The sequence below is a fragment of the Sphaeramia orbicularis genome, chromosome 19 (assembly GCF_902148855.1).
Source record: "Sphaeramia orbicularis chromosome 19, fSphaOr1.1, whole genome shotgun sequence".
NCBI classification, from domain to species: Eukaryota; Metazoa; Chordata; class Actinopteri; order Kurtiformes; family Apogonidae; genus Sphaeramia; species Sphaeramia orbicularis.
In genome coordinates this window covers 20,775,081-20,798,142 of record NC_043975.1, presented here as the reverse complement: position 1 = coordinate 20,798,142, position 23,062 = coordinate 20,775,081, and the positions used below count along the sequence as shown (strand labels likewise).

The window sequence follows — 23,062 nt, the reverse complement described above, 5'->3', positions numbered from 1 at the left end:
AAGTTCAAATCTCGTTTTTTTCTCAGTGTTGGTTCATATCAGTGGTATCTGTAAACACTTCAGTCTGAATCTGCTCTCTTCTCCTCCACTGGGATGGAGTCACAGGTATAGTCCAGTGTTTTACTCCCTTATCTGAAATACTCTAATCTTTCCTGGTCATAAACTCTCATAAACAGTTGTAAAACATATCGTGAGACAAAGCCTCGCGATACTACCGCAATGTATTTACACAATGGACGTTGAATACATCTCGTCATTTCCTGGTGTTTCTATTCTCAGACTTACTCCTTTATATTGTCTCACATCTTGTCTCACCTCGTGTTTTTGGCAGAACAGTGTGTATTTCTGGTTACTTATCAAACTATTTTTGGCGGGGGTTGTGTCTCTCGGAAGGATTCTACAGTATTTAAAGTCATTTTGCTGGTGCGATTACTGGCACTGGTGTAGCTCAGTGGTTACTTCGACCATCAATTCTCTCTCAGAATTCGAACCGTCTCTATCCCTCCGTGGGATCGAACCACGGGCACTGTCCAGTGCTTTTTCAGACCTTGATGTTAGACGTTGATAAGTTTATCACAGGGCGTTCAGTATGGTATATATGATTAAAAATGGGCTACTCTGTCATGTTAAAGTGTTTGGACAACAATTTCCTTGGTTGTCTGTTCTCTCTAGTGTAACTAAGGTTGTATGTGATAGAAGTGTATCAGTAGGTTAAATACTGTAAAAATCTGCATAAAGTTGAAAACAAATAAAGTACTTGGACTGCCATTTATTGTTAGACACAAGTCGATAGCTAATTAAAAGATTGCAGAATTCTAATAATGATAAAACTACCACTGATCAGTTAAGAAAATATAAAATCTAATTAGATTTAAAAAATAAAATTTGACTTGTATATTTGACTTCATGCTGTACATTGTCTAAATGTTGAGAAATGTAACTGACTTGAATAACCCCATTCCTCCATAGGGTACAACATAAAATTTGCCTGTGCACACCACAATAAGCCGATATTCAGTTGGTCTACTGACCTTTACATTCACCCGCAACACTAGAAGACTAAAAAAATGGTTTGTTCCAAACTGAAGTCTTAAAAGGGGTAAAAATGATCTCAAAATGGCTTCATAGAGTATTGTATTTAAGTATGTGATGCCTGCAGACAACCTGCAAAGTACACTCTATACACTAGCATTTTGAATCATTTAAATGGTTAAATCTACAAAAAAAAATTAGACAATAATATCAGCATGTTTCATCTTGGAACATGTTGAGGATGAAGGTATATAGTTGCATGAAATGAAAATATTGAAGTACAATACATGTATCTAGGTTGTCTCATATTTGGAGTTACTTTCAGTTTAAATTTAGATTTAAGTTCAAATCTCATTTTTTCTCACTGTGCTGGTTTATCAGTGGTAACTGAACACTTGGGATGGAGTCACAAGTGTAGTCCAGTGTTTTACTCTGTTATCTGAAATACTTTAATCTTTCCTGGTCATAAACTCTCATAAACAGTTGTAAAACATATCGTCAGACAAAGCCTCGCGATACTACCGCAATGTATTTACACAGTGGACATTGAATACACCTCACTGCTTCCTAGTGTTTCTATTCACAGACTTATTATGTTATATTGTCTTATATCTTGTCCTACCCCATGTTTTTCTACAGAACATTGTGTATTTTTGGTCATTTATGCAGAACTTTGTTTGGCTATGTTGTGCCAGCCGGAAGGAATCTAATGTTTCTAAAGTCATTTTGCTGATGTGTTCACCGGCACTGGTGTAGCTCAGTGGTTACTTCGACCATCAATTCTCACTCGCAGAATTCGAACGGCTTTATCCCTCTGTGGGATCGAACCACGGGCGCTGTCCAGTGCTTTTTTGGACCTTGATAAGTTAATCACAGGACAATCACTAGCCTAACTAAGGTTATATGTGATAAAACTGTATCAGTAGTTTAAATACTGTAAAATCTGTATAAAATTGAAAAATAAAGTACTCACACCCCCATTTAATGTTGGACACAAGTTGATAACTTATTAAAAAGATTTCATAATTCTAATAATTAAATTTACCACTGGTCAGTTCAAAACTGACAAAGAAAATATAAAAAAAAATACCTATTAGATTTAGTAAAACCAAAATTAGGCTTGCATCTTTGACGTTGTCTAAATGTAGACAAATCTGACTCACCTGAATAACCCCATTCCTCCATAAACGTCTACCTGTGCACACCACCACATATTTTCATTAGGTCTACTGACCTTTACATTCACCTGCAACACTTGAAGACTAAAAAGATGGTTTGTTCTGAAATGAAGTCTTAAAGTGGTTAAAAATGATCTCAAAATGTCTTCCTAAAGTATTTACCTAACACCTGTAGACAACCTGCTAAGTATACACCCTACACTAGCATTTACAACCATTTAAATGCTTAAATCTACAAAGAAATTACGCAATAATTAGTGTGTATTTAATTTTGGAACATGTTAAGGGTGAGGATACTATTTTTAATGTAAAAACAGTAAGTCAAATCAGTAAATAACAAAACAATAAAAGGATGAGGGATAATTGAAGCGATAAAATATACACTACGACATATTTAATGTATCAGCTGATAATGGATCTGTATGTTTAGCAGCTTAGCATCATAATGACGTACTAATATGTCACAAATTATTTAATCTTCATTGCATATTAATGAGTAAATATGTAAAGAAGTGGGTTACCCGTGGGCAAATTATGGTTACTTGTGAACAAAACATTTGTTGAGGTGTTTAAGGTTGCCTGTAATTATATAGTTGCATTAAATGAAAATATTCAAGTATAAGACAAGTATCCAGGCTGTTGTCTAATATTTGGAGTTACTCTAAATGTATCACTTCAAGTTCAAATCTCATTTTTTTCCTCACTGTGTTGGTTCATTTCAGTGGTATCTGTAAACACTTCAGTCTGAATCTGCTCTCTTCTCCACTGGGATGGAGTCACAGGTGCAGTCCAGTGTTTTACTCTGTTGTCTGAAATGCTCTAATCTTTTACACAATGGACATTGAATAGACCTCGTCACTTCCTGGTGTTTCTATTTGCAGACTAATTATGTTACATTGTCTTATATCTTGTTTCACCTCATGTTTTCTGGCAGAGCAGACTCATTTTGCTGATGCATTCACTGGCACTGGTGTAGCTCAGTGGTTACTTCGACCATCAATTCTGCCTCAGAATTCGAACGTCTCTATCCCTCCCCGGGATCGAACCACGGGTGCTGTCCAGTGCTTTTTTTGGATCTTGATGTTAGACATTGATTAGTTCATCACAAGACGTCTGATAAATTGTATATGACTAAAATTTGGCTGCTCTGTCAGGAAAAAGTGAGAGTAATTTCATAGGTTGTCTGTTATCACTAAACTCAGGTTGAGTGTCATAAAAGTGGGTCAGTAGGTTAGATACTGTCAAAAATCTGCATAAAATGTAAAACAAATAAAGTACACACACCTCCATTTATTGTTGGACAATTGCAGAAAAATTGCAGAATTCTAACCACTAGGCTAACTAAGGTGGTATATAAAAATACAAATGTCACAAAAGAGGCCAATGCCAGAGTTGGGTCGCTTGATTCAGTCTGCAGAACATCAACCAGGAAGTGATCTTGATGAGGCAACCATTAAGTTGTATTTGTTTTGCAGAGCATTTGACTTGATTGCAGTTCAGTTTTTTGTTGTTTTTTTTTCTTACTATATTTAAGTTGGTTATTTTTGTGAGAGAGGATTTAATTGCCTGGTGAAAAGGAACAATAGATTGAGAGATACATGATAAATAAATAAATATAAATAATAATAAATATAACCAATATGCTGCTGTTATTCACACTTTAACAGTATTACATTTTGAAAGGATTCCAGTTAATTCTTGGGACTCTTTGTCCTCAGCCTATGATCAAGAAATGGCATCTCTGTTGTTGTTGGAGCTTCATCTCCTTCAACCACAACCAGGATGACTAAAGTCTCCAAACATTTGTGGCTGTGATACAGCTGAGTCATTCACAAGGTAACTGCATATTAAGTTGATCATAATAAATTGTCAAGCCACTTTACACATAAATCCTGTAAGCAGGATGGCGCAGTGGAAGTCTACAGGTGTTAGGTAAATACTTTAGGAAGACATTTTGAGATCATTTTTAACCACTTTAAGACTTCATTTCAGAACAAACCATCTTTTTAGTCTTCAAGTGTTGCAGGTGAATGTAAAGGTCAGTAGACCTGATGAAAATATGTGGTGGTGTGCACAGGTAGACGTTTATGGAGGAATGGGGTTATTCAGGTGAGTCAGATTTGTCTACATTTAGACAACGTCAAAGATGCAAGCCTAATTTTGGTTTTACTAAATCTAATAGGTATTTTTTTTTTATATTTTCTTTGTCAGTTTTGAACTGATCAGTGGTAAATTTATCATTATTAGAATTATGAAATCTTTTTAATAAGTTATCAACTTGTGTCCAACATTAAATGGGGGTGTGAGTACTTTATTTTTCAATTTTATACAGATTTTACAGTATTTAAACTACTGATACAGTTTTATCACATATAACCTTAGTTAGGCTAGTGATTGTCCTGTGATTAACTTATCAAGGTCCAAAAAAAGCACTGGACAGCACCCGTGGTTCGATCCCACGGAGGGATAGAGACGTTCGAATTCTGCGAGTGAGAATTGATGGTCGAAGTAACCACTGAGCTACACCAGTGCCGGTGAACACATCAGCAAAATGACTTTAGAAACATTAGATTCCTTCCGGCTGGCACAACATAGCCAAACAAAGTTCTGCATAAATGACCAAAAATACACAATGTTCTGTAGAAAAACATGGGATAGGACAAGATATAAGACAATATAACATAATAAGTCTGTGAATAGAAACACTAGGAAGCAGTGAGGTGTATTCAGTGTCCATTGTGTAAATACATTGCGGTAGTATCGCGAGGCTTTGTCTGACGATATGTTTTACAACTGTTTATGAGAGTTTATGACCAGGAAAGATTAAAGTATTTCAGATAACAGAGTAAAACACTGGACTACACTTGTGACTCCATCCCAAGTGTTCAGTTACCACTGATAAACCAGCACAGTGAGAAAAAATGAGATTTGAACTTAAATCTAAATTTAAACTGAAAGTAACTCCAAATATGAGACAACCTAGATACATGTATTGTACTTCAATATTTTCATTTCATGCAACTATATACCTTCATCCTCAACATGTTCCAAGATGAAACATGCTGATATTATTGTCTAATTTTTTTTTGTAGATTTAACCATTTAAATGACTCAAAATGCTAGTGTATAGAGTGTACTTTGCAGGTTGTCTGCAGGCATCACATACTTAAATACAATACTCTATGAAGCCATTTTGAGATCATTTTTACCCCTTTTAAGACTTCAGTTTGGAACAAACCATTTTTTTAGTCTTCTAGTGTTGCGGGTGAATGTAAAGGTCAGTAGACCAACTGAATATCGGCTTATTGTGGTGTGCACAGGCAAATTTTATGTTGTACCCTATGGAGGAATGGGGTTATTCAAGTCAGTTACATTTCTCAACATTTAGACAATGTACAGCATGAAGTCAAATATACAAGTCAAATTTTATTTTTTAAATCTAATTAGATTTTATATTTTCTTAACTGATCAGTGGTAGTTTCATCATTATTAGAATTCTGCAATCTTTTAATTAGCTATCGACTTGTGTCTAACAATAAATGGCAGTCCAAGTACTTTATTTGTTTTCAACTTTATGCAGATTTTTACAGTATTTAACCTACTGATACACTTCTATCACATACAACCTTAGTTACACTAGAGAGAACAGACAACCAAGGAAATTGCTGTCCAAACACTTTAACATGACAGAGTAGCCAATTTTTAATCATATATACCATACTGAACGCCCTGTGATAAACTTATCAACGTCTAACACAGGGGTCAGCAACCCTGGTCCTAGAGAGCCACTATCTTGCATGTTTTAGATGTTTCCTTCTTCCAACACACCTGATGGTTGTTACTGGGCTTCTGCAGAGCTTGATGGTAGGCTTATCATTTGAATCAGGTGTGTTGGAAGAGGGATACATCGAAAACATGCAGGATAGTGTCTCTCTAGGACCGGGGTTGCTGACCCCTGGTCTAACATCAAGGTCCGAAAAAGCACTGGACAGCGCCCGTGGTTCAATCCCACGGAGGGATAGAGACGATTTGAATTCTGCGAATGAGAATTGATGGTCAAAGTAACCACTGAGCTACACCAGTGCCAGTGACTGCATCAGCAAAATGAGTCTGCTGTGTCAGAAATCACGAGCTGGAACAAGATATGAGACAATGTAATGTAATAAGTCTGCGAATTAGAATATTTCAGATAAGAGAGTAAAACACTGGACTACACCTGTGACTCCATCCCAGTGGAGGAGAAGAGAGCAGATTCAGACTGAAGTGTTTACAGTTAACACTGAAATGAACCAACACAGTGAAAAAAAATGAGATCTGAGCTTACAGTGATACATTCACACTTTCTGAAAAAGCACTGGACAGCACCCGTGGTTCGATCCCACCGAGGGATAGAGACGTTTGAATTCTGCGAGTGAGAATTGATGGTCGAAGTAACCACTGAGCTACACCAGTGCCAGTGAACGCATCAGCAAAATGACTTTAAAAAACAATAGATTCCTTCTGAGTGAAACAACACGGCCAAACGAAGTTCTGGATAAATGACCTTTAAAGGTCCCGTATTATGCAAATCTCACTTTGTGAAAGTTTTCTTATAGTAGTGTGTGTTGCAGTAGCCTCATTATGAGGTTCGAATTTGAAAACTGTCTGTTTCCTCCCTGCCTTGCTACACCACATTTTGTTAAAATGCCTGCTCAAACGGCCGAGTTTGAGTTGGGTCCGCTTATGACGACATAAGCGGATTTAACTCCTCCCCCTGACTGTGCCCCCACCCTGGCAAAGCGAGCCCCGCCCTGGCAAAGTACCTCTTGGACAACAAACATGGCGAAGGCGAGACACGCAAGTTGTGGTGTTGTTGGCTGCACACACCAACACGATAGTTTATTTTTGCTCCCCACTTCCGAGCCTCTCCGTAAAAAGTGGCTGGATTCTATCTGTGATGGTCATGTACCAAACAACATTCCCAAACGCTTGTATGTGTGTGCCTGGCATTTCACGGACGAGTGTTTTTTTTAACATGGGCCCATACAGCTCCGGCTTAGCACAAATACTCCGAATCAAGAAGGACGCAGTACCAACGCTTCGTGACCCAAGTACAAGTGTGGGAGATGTAAGTTCTTCTCATTTTTTTGTATCTTTACTGTATAACCCTACATTACGGATAAGCTGGTGGTTGTTGATGTGTACGTCTAACGTTAGCATGGCAGCTAACATAGCTCGGTTACTGCTGCTAACGTTTGCGTCCCTGTTAACATGCAAGGGCTGATAATATGAAGAGACATTCAACAGAAGTACTCTGAACACGGGCCTTTTGTGGTTGGCATCAGTAGAGTTAGCATCAAGCTTGTTAGTAGCTGCCTGCATTAGTGGCGGCAGGCGTCTTTCCGTGTCAGGTCCACGAACCCGACACAATACCGCCGTTTTCCGTCGGGGCTCAGTCACGCCTCAAGGCAAAGAAAGCCAGTGTTTGGAAAGACGTTCTGTCTGAGACATGTGTATGATGGCTTCACCGTCAACATTAGCGCGTAGTACCGCTAGCGTAAGCCGCGTCCTCTCCCAGAGAGGGGAGGGGGAGTGGGCGTGGACAGATGCGTTCATTTGCATACCCGGAAGCAGGCCCAGAAACAGACTGTTCTGAGGAGGGCTGGTGAGAGTGACTTTTTCGACCGCTGAAACTCTGAAAAAAGGATGATTTTGGGGCGAACAAACTTAAATACTATGTTTTTGGGCTTCTGAGACCTATATGACGTGACTGAAAAATAGCATAATACGGGACCTTTAATACATTTAAAATAGCTCCAAATATGAGACAACAGCCTGGATACTTGTATTGTACTTGAACATTTTCATTTAATTCAACTATATGTATATGGTTACAGGCAACCTTTGCTCCAAAACACCTAAAAAATATTTTACTCACAAGTAACCATAATTTGCCCAGCAGTAACCCACTTCTATACATATTTATGCATTAATATGTAATAAAGATTAAATAATAACTTGTGACATATTAGTGTATCATTATGATGCTAAGTTACTCAACATACAGATCCATTATCAGCTGATACATTAAATATGTTGTAGTCTACATTTTATTGCTTCAATTATCCCTGATCCTTTTATTGTTTTATTATTTAATGAACTGACTCACTGTTTTTATATTCAAAATATATTCTTACCCTCAACATGTTCCAAGATGAAACATGCTCTGATTATGGTCTAATATTTTGTAGATTTAACCATTTAAATGATTATAAATGTGTATAGGGTGTACTTTGCAGGTTGTCTACAGGTGTCACATACTTAAATGAAACCATTTTGAGATCATTTTTAACCACTTTTAAAACTTCAGTTTAGAACTAAACATCTTTTTTAGTCTTGTTGCAGGTGAATGTAAAGTTCAGTAGATCTACTGAATATATGTGGAGGTGTGCACAGGTAGGCATTTTATGAAGGAATGTGGTTATTCAGGTGAGTTAGATTTGTCTACATTTAGACAACGTACTGCATGAAGTCAAAGTCACAAGCCTAATTTTATTTTTAAATCTAATAAGGTATACTTTAGATTTTCTTTGTCACTTTTGAACTGATCAGTGGTAGTTTTGTCATTATTAGAATTATGCAGTCTTTTAATTAGCTATCAACTTGTGTCTAACAATAAATGGAGGTCCAAGTACTTTATTTCTTTTCAGTTTTATGCTGATTTTTAAAGTATTTAACCTACTGATACACTTTTATCACATACAACCTTAGACTACAGAGAATAAAGACAACCCATGAAATTGTTGTCCAAACAATTTTTTTCCTGACACAGCAGCCACATTTTAGTCATATACAACTTACAGGATGTCCCGTGATAAATTTATCGACGTCTAACATCAAGGTCCGAAAAAGCACTGGACAGCGCCCGTGGTTCGATCCCACGGAGGGATAGAGACGGTACGAATTCTGCGAGTGAGAATTGTTGGTCGAAGTAACCACTGAGCTACACCAGTGCCAGTAATCGCACCAGCAAAACGACTTTAAATACAGTAGAATCCTTCCGAGAGACACAACCCCCGCCAAAAATAGTTTGATAAATAACCAGAAATACAGACTGTTCTGCCAAAAACACGAAGTGAGACAAGAAATAAGACAAAACAACGTAGTAAGTCTGTGAATAGAAACACCAGGGAGCGACGAGGTGAATTCAGTGTCCATTGTGTAAATACATTGCTGTAGTATCGCGAGGCTTTGTCTGACAATATGTTTTACAACTGTTTATGAGAGTTTATGACCAGGAAAGATTAGAGTATTTCAGATAAGAGAGTAAAACACTGGACTACACCTGTGACTCCATCCCAGTGGAGGAGAAGAGAGCAGATTCAGACTGAAGTGTTTACAGATACCACTAATATGAACCAACACAGTGAGAAAAAAAAACGAGATTTGAACTTACAGTGATACATTTAACCCTTTCATGCATAGTGGTCACACCAGTGGACAACTATTCTACAGCTGTTCTCTTGTATATTCATGGGTTTTGTTGTTTTACTTTCATATCAGCCAACACAGTGGACGCCTATACACCATCCTATACACTGACATTTATACCATTACTGTAACTTTGCTGTTCTGGATAAATCTGATCTGCACTAACATGTTTGAGTGTAAATCAATTGCTAATTGTTATAAGACTGCAATTATTATTATTATTATTTATTTATTTATTTATTTTAACTTTTTTTTGTTTTTGTTTGCATATTATCTCCATGAAGTGAGTAATAACTAGTATTAGAGTATGTTAAAATATGAGAAAACATCAGATTAACAGCATTGAAAATGGTTTTATTTCATAGTGTTCACATAGTATATCACTTTTTAATGATGGGTTTTAAATACATGTGTCTTTGCCTTAAAAATTAAACACATGGTGTCCAGCTGCGTGGACATTTTTGTAACCCCATTCAAAATAGGTTCATTAAAAAAAAAAAAAAAAAAAAAAAATTCTATCAGATTGTTTTTTCACACCTACAGAGGAATAAAAACACTTAGGATAAAAATGTCAACTAAAGTTCTCATAATTCTTGCATGAAAGGGTTAAAGTAACTCCAAATATGACACAACAGCCTGGATACTTGTAGTTGAATATTTTCATTTCATGCAAGTACAGGGGTTGGACAAAATAATGAAAACACCTTCTATGATGCCACAATGTTAGGTGTTTCCATTATTTTGTCCAACCCCTGTATATATTAGCCTCATAACATAGGTGCCTAAATCATACAATATATGGACAAAAGTACTGGGATGCAGATGAACCTCCTCTTACGAATATGAGTGTAAAGTTTTAAGAAGACTTTTAAGAAAATGATACAATAAATATAAGTATATACCTGTTTAACAAACCTGAACTTTTAGACATTTTGAGCCTAGTTTGTATATGAATACACTTCTCTTCTTTTCTTCTGAAGAACTACATACTACCTTAAATGTAGATGTAGAATTGCATCTAGTAAGGACTGTACATTACAAAATCTGAGTTTAGCCCTGCCAATATAATTTACTGTATAGTTTTTTTCAGTGCTATACATACAGCCAAAATCATTGCTATTACTCTGGCATTTATGTGCATGAGACAAATGTAAGACAAATACCAAAATGCCAGCATAATACATTTTCTAATAGAAGATAGACATAGCTGCATAATATGTGACTAAACATAATATTGTAAGGTTCAAAGATCAAGTTTAATTCATGCATTTGATTTAAATGTATTTGATCTTTATAATGTTATCGTAAAGAAAATATACAAACAGCCTGAACAATGTATGTGTTAATGTTATCGATGGTATTGATGTGCAGTTTCGATGCAGCCAGAATCTTTGAAACCTTTTTAATAATAATTGCTCAGTCTTCTCAGTCTGAATTCTGATCATTTGCATAATTATTTCTGACTGACTGTGATGCCAGGATGGAGTCAAACTCACACATAATGCATTGTCTAATCCTACAATTTCTTTCCTATTCCTCTTAAAGTAAAAATATAAATTAAGAAATGTTGGCACCTTGTCTTTTCCCACAACAACAAATGTGTGAAAGTTGTTAATGAAAAAAAAAAAAACCACAATGTGCATTATACTTTACAAATTTAGATAATTATTTAATGCAAAAATGTTTACTTTCCTGGGTCTCTGGAGGTTAAAGCTGAACTAAAGACAGCAATGGCCTGGAGCTAAATCAGGATCTCAGACGGAGAAGGACATAAACAGCTCTTCTATAGAAGAAGAAAACAAGGACAATCTGTTTATTCTGTGTTTATTTATGTATTTATTTTTTTTTAACTAAAACTGACAAAACAAAGCTATTTACAAGAATGACCAGGCAGCCAGTTATGACACATCCCGTTCTTATTCACTTGATGGCGCTAATGCACCAAAAATATTTAAAATATGAACGAGTGTACGCAGAGAAACCGCCCCTCCCCTGTCTTCTGATACGTCCTCAGTCAGCGAATAAATACGTGGCGTTCTCTGCATTTCAATCATAGTGAAGTGAACAACTGATCTGCAAACATGAGTGGGAGGGGCAAAGGAGGAAAAGGACTCGGTAAAGGAGGCGCCAAACGTCACCGCAAGGTTCTTCGTGACAACATCCAGGGCATCACCAAGCCCGCTATCCGCCGTCTGGCTCGTCGTGGTGGAGTCAAGCGTATCTCCGGTCTGATCTACGAGGAGACCCGCGGTGTGCTCAAGGTTTTCCTGGAGAACGTCATCCGTGACGCCGTCACGTACACCGAGCACGCTAAGAGGAAGACCGTGACCGCCATGGATGTGGTTTATGCTCTGAAGAGACAGGGACGCACCTTGTACGGATTCGGAGGTTAAACTGCTTCTGATAATACCACAAAACAAAGGCCCTTTTCAGGGCCACCCACTACTAATAAAGAGCTTAAGCCTGTGTGCGAAGATGTGTTAAAACTACTGTCATCCGTCTGCTCTGTGAATGCGGTTATATAGCCTTTTTTTTCTCCCTCATTTGTTTCGTTATGCAGTAAACAGAAACGGACTACATAGCGCGGTGTTAGTGATGGGACTTTTGGTTCTCTGAAGGGAGTCGTTAGATCAGGAGCCGTTCAAAAGACTGGCCCTTATGTCTTTTTGCATTCATTTAAAACACCAGTGTTTTAATGACTAAATAGGCTGCGTGTGGTGATTGACATTACATTTTAAAGGTGTCTAATTGGCGCGGCAGTAAATATTATCTTATCGTGAAAAAGAACAGTTCAAATGCGTTGGCTAAATACATGAGGTGACATTAGGCAAATGCTGGACTTGGACCAAAAACATCACAGTACATTATGTGGACTAGTCTGTAGCCTAAAAATGAAGAAAAAACATTTTCTTATGAAATAACATTTTATTCTCCTGAAAACAAGAACAAATGTGTGTAAACAAACGGAAAAAATTGCACAAAACAAGTGACTGATCAGGTATTTAAAAAAAAAAAAAAAAGATCAACGGCTCTTTACAAAGACTCAGTTCCCATCGTTCATTTCAAAGAGCCGTTCAAAAGATTTGATTCATTCGTGAACATCACATCACCGGTATTAATATAACTTAAATAGAACATAGCCACGGGACGAAATATACAGTCAGAAATTATACATCAGTTTATGCAGATATAGTGTCTGATACTGTGATGTCAGCATGAGAACTGGGTCAAGAAGATTAACCAGGGAACATGTTAAAACCTAACTACAACCCCCACTTTATGATCCTGGAAGTATGCCAAGTTTTTAGGAATCATTCTGCTTTCAAGTTTACTTTAAAAAAAAACACAAAAACAAAAACTTTATTTAATTGAAGGAGTTTTACAAAGTATTGCTAAACATACACATCTATACTAAATAACCATACACATATTTCCCCACCTGTATATACATCCACACTTAAAAATATACAATTACCCATGTTCATGATGATGAATAAAAATAAAACATCTGTATATATACACTCATACATTAATTTATATCAACACATACACACAATAACAAATGCGCACACGCTTAGAATACGTATACATGTCTACACACACATACATACAAACTTACACCCTACATACACCTCATGCCCCTCTTTTTATATATTTTTTTACTCTATTCACATCTTTTTACAGACGTTCTGCAGACTGGATCGAGCGACACAACTCTGGCATTGGCCTCTTTTGTAACATTTGTATTTTTATACACCACCTTAGTTAGCCTAGTGATTAGAATTCTGCAATTTTCCTGCAATTATTCAACAATAAATGAAGGTATGTGTACTTTATTTGTTTTACATTTTATACAGATTTTTGACAGTATCTAACCTACTGACCCACTTTTATCACATACAACCTTGGTTAGACTAGTGGTAATATACAACCTATGAAACTGCTGTCCCAAACACTTTTTTTCTTGAGGGATCAGCCAAATTTAGTCATATACAACTAACCACCTGTCCTCCTGTGATAAACTTATCAACATCAAGGTCCGAAAAAGCACTGGACAGCACCCGTGGTTCGATCCCACAGAGGGATAGAGACGATTCGAATTCTGCGAGTGAGAATTGATGGTCGAAGTAACCACTGAGCTACACCAGTGCCAGTGAACGCACCAGCAAAATGACTTTAACCCTTTCATGCATAGTGGTCACTACAGTGGACACCAATTCTCCAGCTGTTCTCTTCTATGTTCATGGGTTTAGTTCCATGTCCTCCTGAGACCCAGCAATGCATTTTTATCCTCTGTAGGGGACCAAAGTTTGCCAGTTTTACTAAATAAAAAATGCTGTTCATTGCAAAGGACATTCCATTAAAAATAAATAAATAAATAAATGATTTAAAAAATTTATCTGAAAAACTGTTGCATCATGCAGTTTCTAATCAAGATGACTATTTAATGTAAAAAAGCTAAAAATTTTCACTTCCCTAGGTCTCAGGAGGATATCAGCCAACACAGTGATGCTTATGCATCATCTACACTGATATTCAGACCATTTCTTTAACTTTGCTGTTCTTGATAAACCTGATCTGCACTAACTTGTTTGAGTGTAAATCAACAGCTAATTTTCTTAAACAAAAAGTTTTTTTTAATGTATTAACTCCATGAAATGAGTAAAAACTAGTATTAGAGTATGATAAAAAAAAAAAAAAAAAAAAATCTTTTTTTTTTTTTTTTTTTTCATGCCTAAAGTAGAATAAAAACACTCTGGAAAAAAATATTGATTAAGGGTCTCATAATTCATGCATGAAAGGGTTCAATACAGTAGAATCCTTCCGAGTGACGCCAAAAATAGTTTGATAAATAACCAGAAATACACACTGTTATGCCAAAAACACGAGGTGAGACAAGAAATAAGACAACACAACGGAGTAAGTCTGGGAATAAAAACACCAGGAAGCGACGAGGTGCATTCAATCACCATCGTGTAAATACACTGCGATAGTATCGGGAGGCTTTGTCTGACAATATGTTTTACAACTGTTTATGAGAGTTTATGATCAGGAAAGATTACAGCATTTCGGATAAGAGAGTAAAACACTGGACTACACCTGTGACTCCATCCCAGTGGAGGAGAAGAGAGCAGATTCAGACTGAAGTGTTTACAGATACCACTGAAATGAACCAACACGGTGAGGAAAAACGAGTTTTGAACTTACAGTGATACATTTGAAGTAACTCCAAATATTAGACAACAGCCTGAATACTTGTACTTAAATATTTTCATGTCATGCGAGTCATGATTCATCATAGCATAATTGCCTAAGTTATACACCATATGGACAAAAGTATGTAACTTATGTTTGGTTCACGAGACACTTAAGAATTAACTACGTAAAGGAAGAAAAATTACCAGCCTGGGGTTTCCATGGAAACACTACCATTCCTCGCGAGACCACCTCCAGCCCTTGAAAAGCTGAACCAATTATCTGAAGGGAATAGTACATCTGTATTTACATCGAGATGTTATAAGAGAAGGGTGTCTACGTCAAAGCATCGCAGTTGCTGCCGTTTAATACCAGCTGCTCACCATGCCTGAACCCGCAAAGTCCGCGCCTAAGAAGGGCTCCAAGAAAGCCGTGACCAAGACCGCAGGTAAAGGCGGCAAGAAGAAGAGAAAGACCAGGAAGGAGAGCTATGCCATCTATGTGTACAAGGTCCTCAAGCAGGTCCACCCCGACACCGGGATCTCCTCTAAGGCCATGAGCATCATGAACTCGTTCGTCAATGACATCTTTGAACGCATCGCTTCTGAGGCCTCTCGTCTGGCTCATTACAATAAGAGGTCCACCATCACCTCCAGGGAGATCCAGACCGCCGTGCGCCTCCTGCTGCCCGGTGAGCTGGCCAAGCACGCAGTGTCTGAGGGCACCAAGGCTGTGACCAAGTACACCAGCTCCAAGTAAACTGGACCGAACCATGTATATAAACCTAACGGCTCTTCTAAGAGCCACCCACTGTGTTTAAAGATGGACTTCTTTTTTTCTTGATAACGTGGAATTTTTTAGTAGGACATGATTATTGTCTATTAATGAAAGACATTCATTCACATGTTTTATTTCTAGTTTATGATGGGCTTATTAACAGACTGAGACATTGGAGATCAGTTGTACTGTAATGTGAGCGGTAAATATGAAGTAAGAAATCAAAGATTGGTACATTTGATAATATACAGGGTGGGGAAGCAAAATTTACACTGAGCATTTAATAGTTTTTTCTCAGCAGGCACTACGTCAATTGTTTTGAAACCAAACATATTGATATCATAATCATACCTAACACTATTATCCATACCTTTTCAGAAACTTTTGCCTATATGAGTAATCAGGAAAGCAAACTGTGTTAAAAAGACAAACTTCATTGTCCTCAGGTGAGCTGAACATAATATTCAATACTATGAGATATTTGATGTATAGATGACTTGCAGTTCACATCCAAAAATTACGCAGAAGACGTTAAAAAATCAATGGTGTCAGAGTTGGTTCAGGAGCCACATGTAACAAATGTGTTGCGCCCTCATAGATCCACTGTGATTTTTGTTCATAGATGTTCATGTTATTCACATTTTTTCAAATGCCAGTTAGTGTAAACATTTTCATAATGTTATTTTTTTCCATTGTTATTATTTTACCAATCTACTTGAGATCATATTAAGCTATACATGGCCCCTAAACTAAAATGAGTTTGACATACAGCATTTCAGACTGAGATAATATCCAAAATATGTGCCTTAATAAGAAAGCATGAGAAATTACTCAACCAATTACCGATAACAAATCAAAGCTCAGCCAGACTTTCAATGAATTTGTGATGTTCTCAGATTTAGGTATACCTTTTGCATGATTTACAATACCTTTCTATTTGCAACTGTCCAAATGAAAGTTGGATTTTAAATTTTAATGTTTCAGCCACTTGATCTGAAAAACAAAACAAGCAAACAAAAAAATAGTAATCTATATAACTAGAGACAGAAGAGGTTGTGTGTCACTCATGAAAAATCACATGGATCAAAAAACAAACAGCTGTAAATCAGTAAACTTTCTTAAACAAAGGTTGTCATGGTCAGAGGACAAGAATTCAACACTCCAGTAAGATGTGTTGCACTAAAGTGGGATATTATTGAGATAAGTATCAAGTTAAATGAACTATTGGAATCCAAAGTCTGTCAAAACAAACAAACAAACAACAAAACACATTATTTATCTGCTTTCTCTCACTTTTTTTAATTATTTTTTTCCTTCACTTCATATGAGGATAAAACTTTGCTTAGTTACACAAGAACGATAAGTTGTGTCTTCATCATATTTGCATCATAATTGTTCAATGCAGTTCTGTAATTCGTCATACTATATAATATATTACCTTTATTTATCCCAAGTCACATTGACATTAGAAGTCTGTTTTACAAGGTAGATGCCCGGTTTGTAAGTGAGTGAATAAATGACTAAATAAACAAAAGAAAAATGCTCACATTCCTCAGATATCCATTCACCAGAAGAAGTTGACTTGGATGTAGAATGCTGGTGGAAAAAGTTAAGTATGGGGAAAATTATTTGAACTTTGGCCACCAAAATATAAACAGATTGTTCTTGAGTGAAAGTCAAAAAAATAATAATAATGACAAATTAGTAAATATATCATATTATATAAATACATTTATAAAGATCATTTTTACATATTACACATGCTATTTAACAGACAGAGCATGACATAAAAAAGAAAACAAGTATGATTTACAAAAGGATCAAAAATGTGTCAAATATTTCTGAACATTAAATATGTCAACATTTCAATGGAAAATATGGGAAAATATATACCTTTTTAATTATAAAGTAATTTTTGTCCAATTTGTAGTTCTAAGCAGTCTAGACTGCAATAAGCGCATGCTTCAGGTTTCTTTCTTTCTTTCTTTCTTTTTATTTAATGAAAGACAATGTACACAATATTTCGCATTAACAAAACTATTAAAGCAATAAATGCATTTTAAAAAATGATCATTTTTATCAGATGTAGAGTCAAGAATTTAACATTGAATTCACTGTTCATTTGAACTAGCTGAAATATTTATTTCATTAATATGTTTTAATTTGTATTGTGTATTGTATAAAGTTCCACCCTTATTTAAAACTGTTCTTAACTTCTGTCTTGTCCTTCTGTATCAATGTCTGCAGACACTGTGTTAGATGAAAGTGATTCATTTGTTTGATGCTGATTACTTCTATTTTAGAATAAGAGGTAATACTTGGTATTTCATTGCGTCAAAATAAGTAAATAAATATGGATTAGATCATAGACGTAGAAACAAACAAAGTCAAAGTCATTTCTCAGCTGTGGTCTGTCTGCTCATGTGCACCATGGGTCTCGGTGTGTTTGGTGTCATCGGAAAAGCTCCATTTTAATCCAAAATGTTCCAGTACAAATCAGTTTTTAAACTTTGACTCTCCTAACCAACATGTTTTCTGACTGGACTAGCGCTTTTGTTGAAACTCTGATGGATTTTAATCATTTTAGGAGAGAAATAAATGTGAAAACGCGCCGAGCGGTGCAGTCCGACACGGTGAATATGTGATGTTTGGAGACAGTTTAAAGTGAATCCAGAGCCCACCAGAGCTCTACATGACCTCAGGACGAAGAGACACAAGTCCGCTACAGATTCAATCAGTGTCCGCCTTCAGAACAGGTCCTGGATTTGTTTATAAGGCTTTTATCAGTGAAGAGAAAACACAAGTGTCCGAGTATCCTGACTGCACGGAGGACACAGTGGCTGAGTTGAGTCTCCACGGTTCTCATGGTGTGTTTAATTCCACCCCGTGCTCTGTACATCGCATCAGTCTAGTTAGACTCTGTTCTGAATAGACACTCGAAACTATGGCAGAAGTCGCTCCAGCTCCCGCCGCCGCTCCGGCCAAAGCCGCCAAGAAGAAGGCCGTGAAAAAGGCCAAAACCGGACCCAGCGTCCGCGACCTCATCACCAAGACCGTGGCCGCTTCCAAGGAGCGGAACGGCGTGTCTCTGGCGGCTCTGAAGAAGGCTCTGGCCGCAGCTGGATACGATGTGGAGAAGAACAAGGGCCGCATCAAGGTGGCCGTCAAAAGCATGGTGGCCAGTGGGGTCCTGACCCAGACCAAGGGCACCGGGGCTTCAGGCTCGTTCAAGATGAGCAAGAAGGCGGAAGCCAAGCCCAAGAAGAAGGCTGTGAAGAAAGCAGCTCCCAAAGCCAAGAAGGCAGCGGCCAAGAAACCTGCAACCCCCAAGAGGCCGAAGAAGCCAGCAGCAGCAAAGAAGGCCCCGAAGAAGTCCCCGAAGAAGGCGGCCAAGAAGGCCCCGGCGGCCAAGAAAGCAGCAGCAAAGAGCCCCAAGAAGGCCCCCAAGAAGGTGACCAAGAAGCCTGCGGCCAAGAAAGCCCCTGCAAAGAAGGCAGCGGCCAAGCCCAAAGCAAAGAAGGCAGCAGCCAAGAAGAAGTGAGCTGAACCTGAAGAGCATTAAATGATTAAGGAAAAAAAAAAAATAATCAAAGGCTCTTTTAAGAGCCCCCACAACTACACTGAAGAATGAACTCCTCAACTGCACTAATCACTCATTGTACTGTATGTGGCATTTTTACACAGGAAAAAGTGCAATATAATAAGATGGTTATGAAACACATGAATAGTTATAACTTTGGCTGAGGTGTAATATAATAAACAATAAGTAGAGCCAGGTGAAAGTTCTAATATTAATAGTCAGGTAAATAACATGTACCTGAAATCATCAGTTTATTGATCTGTTAGGTGTTATTTCACCAAATGTGCTATGAGGTAAAAGTGACAAAGGATTGTTTGATCATCTGTAGAAATGTAAGAGTTTCTAGATGGTGAATTGTCACAACTAAAGACTGTAGAAATATTGGTATTTCTTAGTATATTCTATATTTTATTACTTTATTATTTATAAATGTAAAATGAACAACACAGAGATAAGGGGATGTACATGTAAAATGCACAAGTTTTATTTATATGGTTAAATGTTTATATATGAAGTCATCTGTAAATATTAATGTTAATGGTGTTTTAACAAACCTTTTCCAGGTGGAGAGAGTGGTGAAGCAGGGCTGTCCTCTCAGCCCTGCTCTTGACATTTTAGCAATCAGTCCTTTAATAAAATCAATCAACTCAGATATAGGGATAACAGGCACACCTGTCGGCCAATCCTGTACAGTAAAATCAATGTCTTACACAGATGATATCACTGTTGTATTTGAAAACCAGTTGGAGATGGATGTTCTAACCAAACACCTCAGAATGTATGAATGGGCTTCAGGAGCAGTTAAACCATAACAGGACAGAGGGAGTTTGGATCAGAGATGCTGATGACAAACCCAACCTAAATATTCAAACTAAAGATGAAATTAAAATCCTCAGAATCACATTTGGGAATAATAACTGTCGGGAAAGAAATTGGGACCAAAAAATGACTGATCAAGGAAGAGGTCAACTGATGGAAGAACAAGAATACAAATTATAAATGCAGAATTAACATTGTGAAAACTCATGTCCTTTCCAAACTCCTCTTCTTGGCTAACATCTTTGGTCTAACAGAGAAAACAATAATCTGACTAAAGTGTGTAAATCTGGTTTGGGGTACCACCAGAGAGGTCACTAAAAGAATATTATTGTTTAAAAGTAAAGAACTCAGTGGACTCGGTGCACTAGACCTCGGTCTCAAACTAAAAAAAGCCTTTATTAAAAATGTTTCCATGGGTATGTCAAGAAAAGTGACATGGATTGATGAACTGTCCACCTGGGAGGGAAAAAAAGGGCAGGGCAAGGAAAGGTCCATAGTATAAAATCATATATGATGACATAAAGGAAAAATATAAATATCTAAACATTGATTGGGTGAAGGGGAGTTCAAAAGGGATTTACAAATGTATAAGTGATTTTAACTATGGTGGTTTGGTGGATTATAAACGTGATTGATAAAGAGAAGACTTATTAAAATCATACAGGATAAACCAATCTCAGAAAATTACAGATGTCCATTGGCTCATCTCTGTGAGCAGACTCCCAGGCAGAGCCTTGGTTTCCTAGAGTTGTAATGTAACAACCAAAACATGTCTAATCATCAACTGTGGAGAGGATGAAACCCAGGAACACGTCCTTATTGACTTACAGAGTGCAAGCTGTTTGGACCTTTTTAAGAAATATTGGCTTGAGTTGCTCTATCAACTACCGTTCAGTCATGTATGGACTCCTAGAGGAAAAAATACCACCAAATCAACAAAGACTCTTCCAGTTAATAATCTGCATTGTTTCAAACTTTGGAAAACAAGATGTGTAACGGTCATTAATCAAAACTTTATAGACAGTAATAGTGATCAAACACATTTTGAGTGAACTACGCAGAAGAGCATTGGACAAATCGCAGACACTCCCATGGAACATCATAGACTTTTAAGTCTGTCTAAAAAAAAAAAAAAAAAAAATTTAAAAAAAAAAGGGGATGAGGTGTAGGGTGTAAGTTTGTATGTGTATAGACATGTATGCATATTCTAAGTGTGTGCATGTTATTTTGTATCAATGTGTTGATGTGAATTTTATGTGTATATACACAGGTTTTTTTTTTTTTTAATCCTCAAACATGGGTAATTATGTATTTTTAAGTGTGGATGTATGAGTGGTCAAATATGTAAATGGTTATCAAGTATTGATAGTTCATTTGTGCTTTGTATTACCTTGTCAAACTCCTTCAATTAAATGAAGGCTATTAAGTTAAAATAAAATAATGGACAAGGATGACTTCAGTTTACCCACATTTGGTCTTAATGAGGTACTATAACTTGAAGTATTAGTTTTACCTAAATGTTAAATACCAAAATATGACCACTAGCTCATTTTGGTCATACAATTATGTTTTGTGTTTATAGAGACCTAAAAACAAAACAAAAAACAAAACAAAAAAAAAAAACAGGCGATGCTCTAATTGTATATGTAGTGGCTCTTAAAAGAGCCGTTGTGTTTTGTTGGATCAGACTGTTTAAGCTCTCTCTCCACGGATGCGTCTGGCCAGCTGGATGTCTTTGGGCATGATGGTGACCCTCTTGGCGTGGATGGCGCACAGGTTGGTGTCCTCGAACAGCCCCACCAGGTAAGCCTCGCTGGCCTCCTGCAGAGCCATGACGGCGGAGCTCTGGAAGCGCAGGTCGGTCTTGAAATCCTGAGCGATTTCACGGACCAGACGCTGGAAGGGCAGTTTGCGGATGAGCAGCTCGGTGGATTTCTGGTAACGCCGGATCTCACGCAGAGCCACGGTCCCGGGCCTGTAACGGTGAGGCTTCTTGACGCCGCCGGTGGCCGGGGCGCTCTTCCGGGCGGCCTTAGTGGCCAGCTGCTTCCTGGGGGCCTTGCCACCAGTGGATTTACGAGCGGTCTGCTTGGTTCTTGCCATGGTTTTAACTTTCTTCTTTATCTGAGAGAGAAAGATATGATAAGAGTCTGTGGACCGGCTCTCTTTTAAACAGTGGGTCCGCCTGGTCACGTGGTTTCAGACCTCCTGCCTCTGATTGGAAACGGAGCTCAGCACCGCCCAAAGGAGAGACCCCAACCCCACGCGCTTGAAGCTCCGCTGCTGATTGGACAAATGACTTTCCATCCGTGCGAAATATGCCCCGGACACTGTTAACATAATCCACTCTGATTGGAGGATAACAAACGTTGCGCGCCCTCAACCACATATAGCGGAGTCTGTTGCAGAGTTCCAGCATATTTTCTCTGATTGTGAAAGAGAAAGTTAGTGGGGATGAGTGGACGAGGCAAAACCGGTGGAAAGGCCAGAGCTAAGGCTAAGACCCGCTCTTCTCGTGCTGGACTTCAGTTCCCAGTGGGTCGTGTCCACAGACTGCTGCGCAAAGGTAACTACGCCGAGCGCGTAGGTGCCGGCGCCCCCGTGTACCTGGCGGCTGTGCTGGAGTATCTGACCGCTGAGATCCTGGAGTTGGCCGGAAACGCCGCCCGCGACAACAAGAAGACCCGTATCATCCCCCGTCACCTGCAGCTGGCTGTCCGCAACGACGAGGAGCTCAACAAACTGCTGGGCGGAGTGACCATCGCTCAGGGAGGAGTCCTGCCCAACATCCAGGCGGTTCTTCTGCCCAAGAAGACCGAGAAGCCCGGAAAGGCCAAGTAAATGTGAACGGACCAACAACCACAACGGCTCTTTTAAGAGCCACATACCCACTGATAAAGAACAACTCCTGTTATTTTCATTGACCAACAACATAAATGCTAATTTATATTTTTCTCATGTTCAGTACGAGTTCCCTTTATTCTAATCAAAATCAAATTATGTCATCGTA

At 37.9% G+C, this 23,062-nt stretch overlaps 5 protein-coding genes across 6 annotated transcripts; 4 read left to right on the top strand and 1 right to left on the bottom strand.

Moving 5' to 3' along the window:
• The first annotated feature begins 2,525 nt into the window (after positions 1-2,525).
• On the top strand, positions 2,526-22,903 carry LOC115410024 (histone H2A). Of its 2 annotated transcripts, XM_030121430.1 has the most exons (3): positions 2,526-2,530; positions 6,824-6,835; positions 22,512-22,903. In XM_030121430.1, the coding sequence occupies exons 2-3, from the start codon at positions 6,831-6,833 to the stop codon at positions 22,891-22,893; spliced, it is 387 nt and encodes a 128-aa protein (XP_029977290.1). In that variant the 5' UTR covers positions 2,526-2,530; positions 6,824-6,830; the 3' UTR covers positions 22,894-22,903. The 2 variants fall into 2 exon arrangements, with proteins under 2 accessions (XP_029977290.1, XP_029977289.1); XM_030121429.1 differs by lacking the exons at positions 2,526-2,530; positions 6,824-6,835 and having other exon boundaries at positions 22,507-22,903.
• On the top strand, positions 11,724-12,158 carry LOC115410033 (histone H4). Its single transcript, XM_030121439.1, has one exon. It carries the CDS (start codon positions 11,762-11,764, stop codon positions 12,071-12,073), a length of 312 nt encoding a protein of 103 aa, XP_029977299.1. The 5' UTR covers positions 11,724-11,761; the 3' UTR covers positions 12,074-12,158.
• LOC115410029 (histone H2B 1/2-like) lies at positions 15,255-15,746 on the top strand. Its single transcript, XM_030121434.1, has one exon. The coding sequence runs from the start codon at positions 15,261-15,263 to the stop codon at positions 15,633-15,635; it is 375 nt and encodes a 124-aa protein (XP_029977294.1). The 5' UTR covers positions 15,255-15,260; the 3' UTR covers positions 15,636-15,746.
• LOC115410019 (histone H1-like) lies at positions 18,163-19,204 on the top strand. Its single transcript, XM_030121423.1, has one exon. The coding sequence runs from the start codon at positions 18,598-18,600 to the stop codon at positions 19,192-19,194; it is 597 nt and encodes a 198-aa protein (XP_029977283.1). The 5' UTR covers positions 18,163-18,597; the 3' UTR covers positions 19,195-19,204.
• Positions 21,717-22,161, bottom strand: LOC115410034 (histone H3). Its single transcript, XM_030121440.1, has one exon. It carries the CDS (start codon positions 22,153-22,155, stop codon positions 21,745-21,747), a length of 411 nt encoding a protein of 136 aa, XP_029977300.1. The 5' UTR covers positions 22,156-22,161; the 3' UTR covers positions 21,717-21,744.
• Positions 22,904-23,062: the final 159 nt, after the last annotated feature.

Excerpts from the sequence above, each read along its gene's own strand:
- LOC115410034 (XM_030121440.1), bottom strand. The coding sequence starts at position 22,155 with ATGGCAAGAACCAAGCAGACCGCTCGTAAATCCACTGGTGGCAAGGCC.
- LOC115410033 (XM_030121439.1), top strand. The coding sequence starts at position 11,762 with ATGAGTGGGAGGGGCAAAGGAGGAAAAGGACTCGGTAAAGGAGGCGCC.
- LOC115410029 (XM_030121434.1), top strand. The coding sequence starts at position 15,261 with ATGCCTGAACCCGCAAAGTCCGCGCCTAAGAAGGGCTCCAAGAAAGCC.
- LOC115410019 (XM_030121423.1), top strand. The coding sequence starts at position 18,598 with ATGGCAGAAGTCGCTCCAGCTCCCGCCGCCGCTCCGGCCAAAGCCGCC.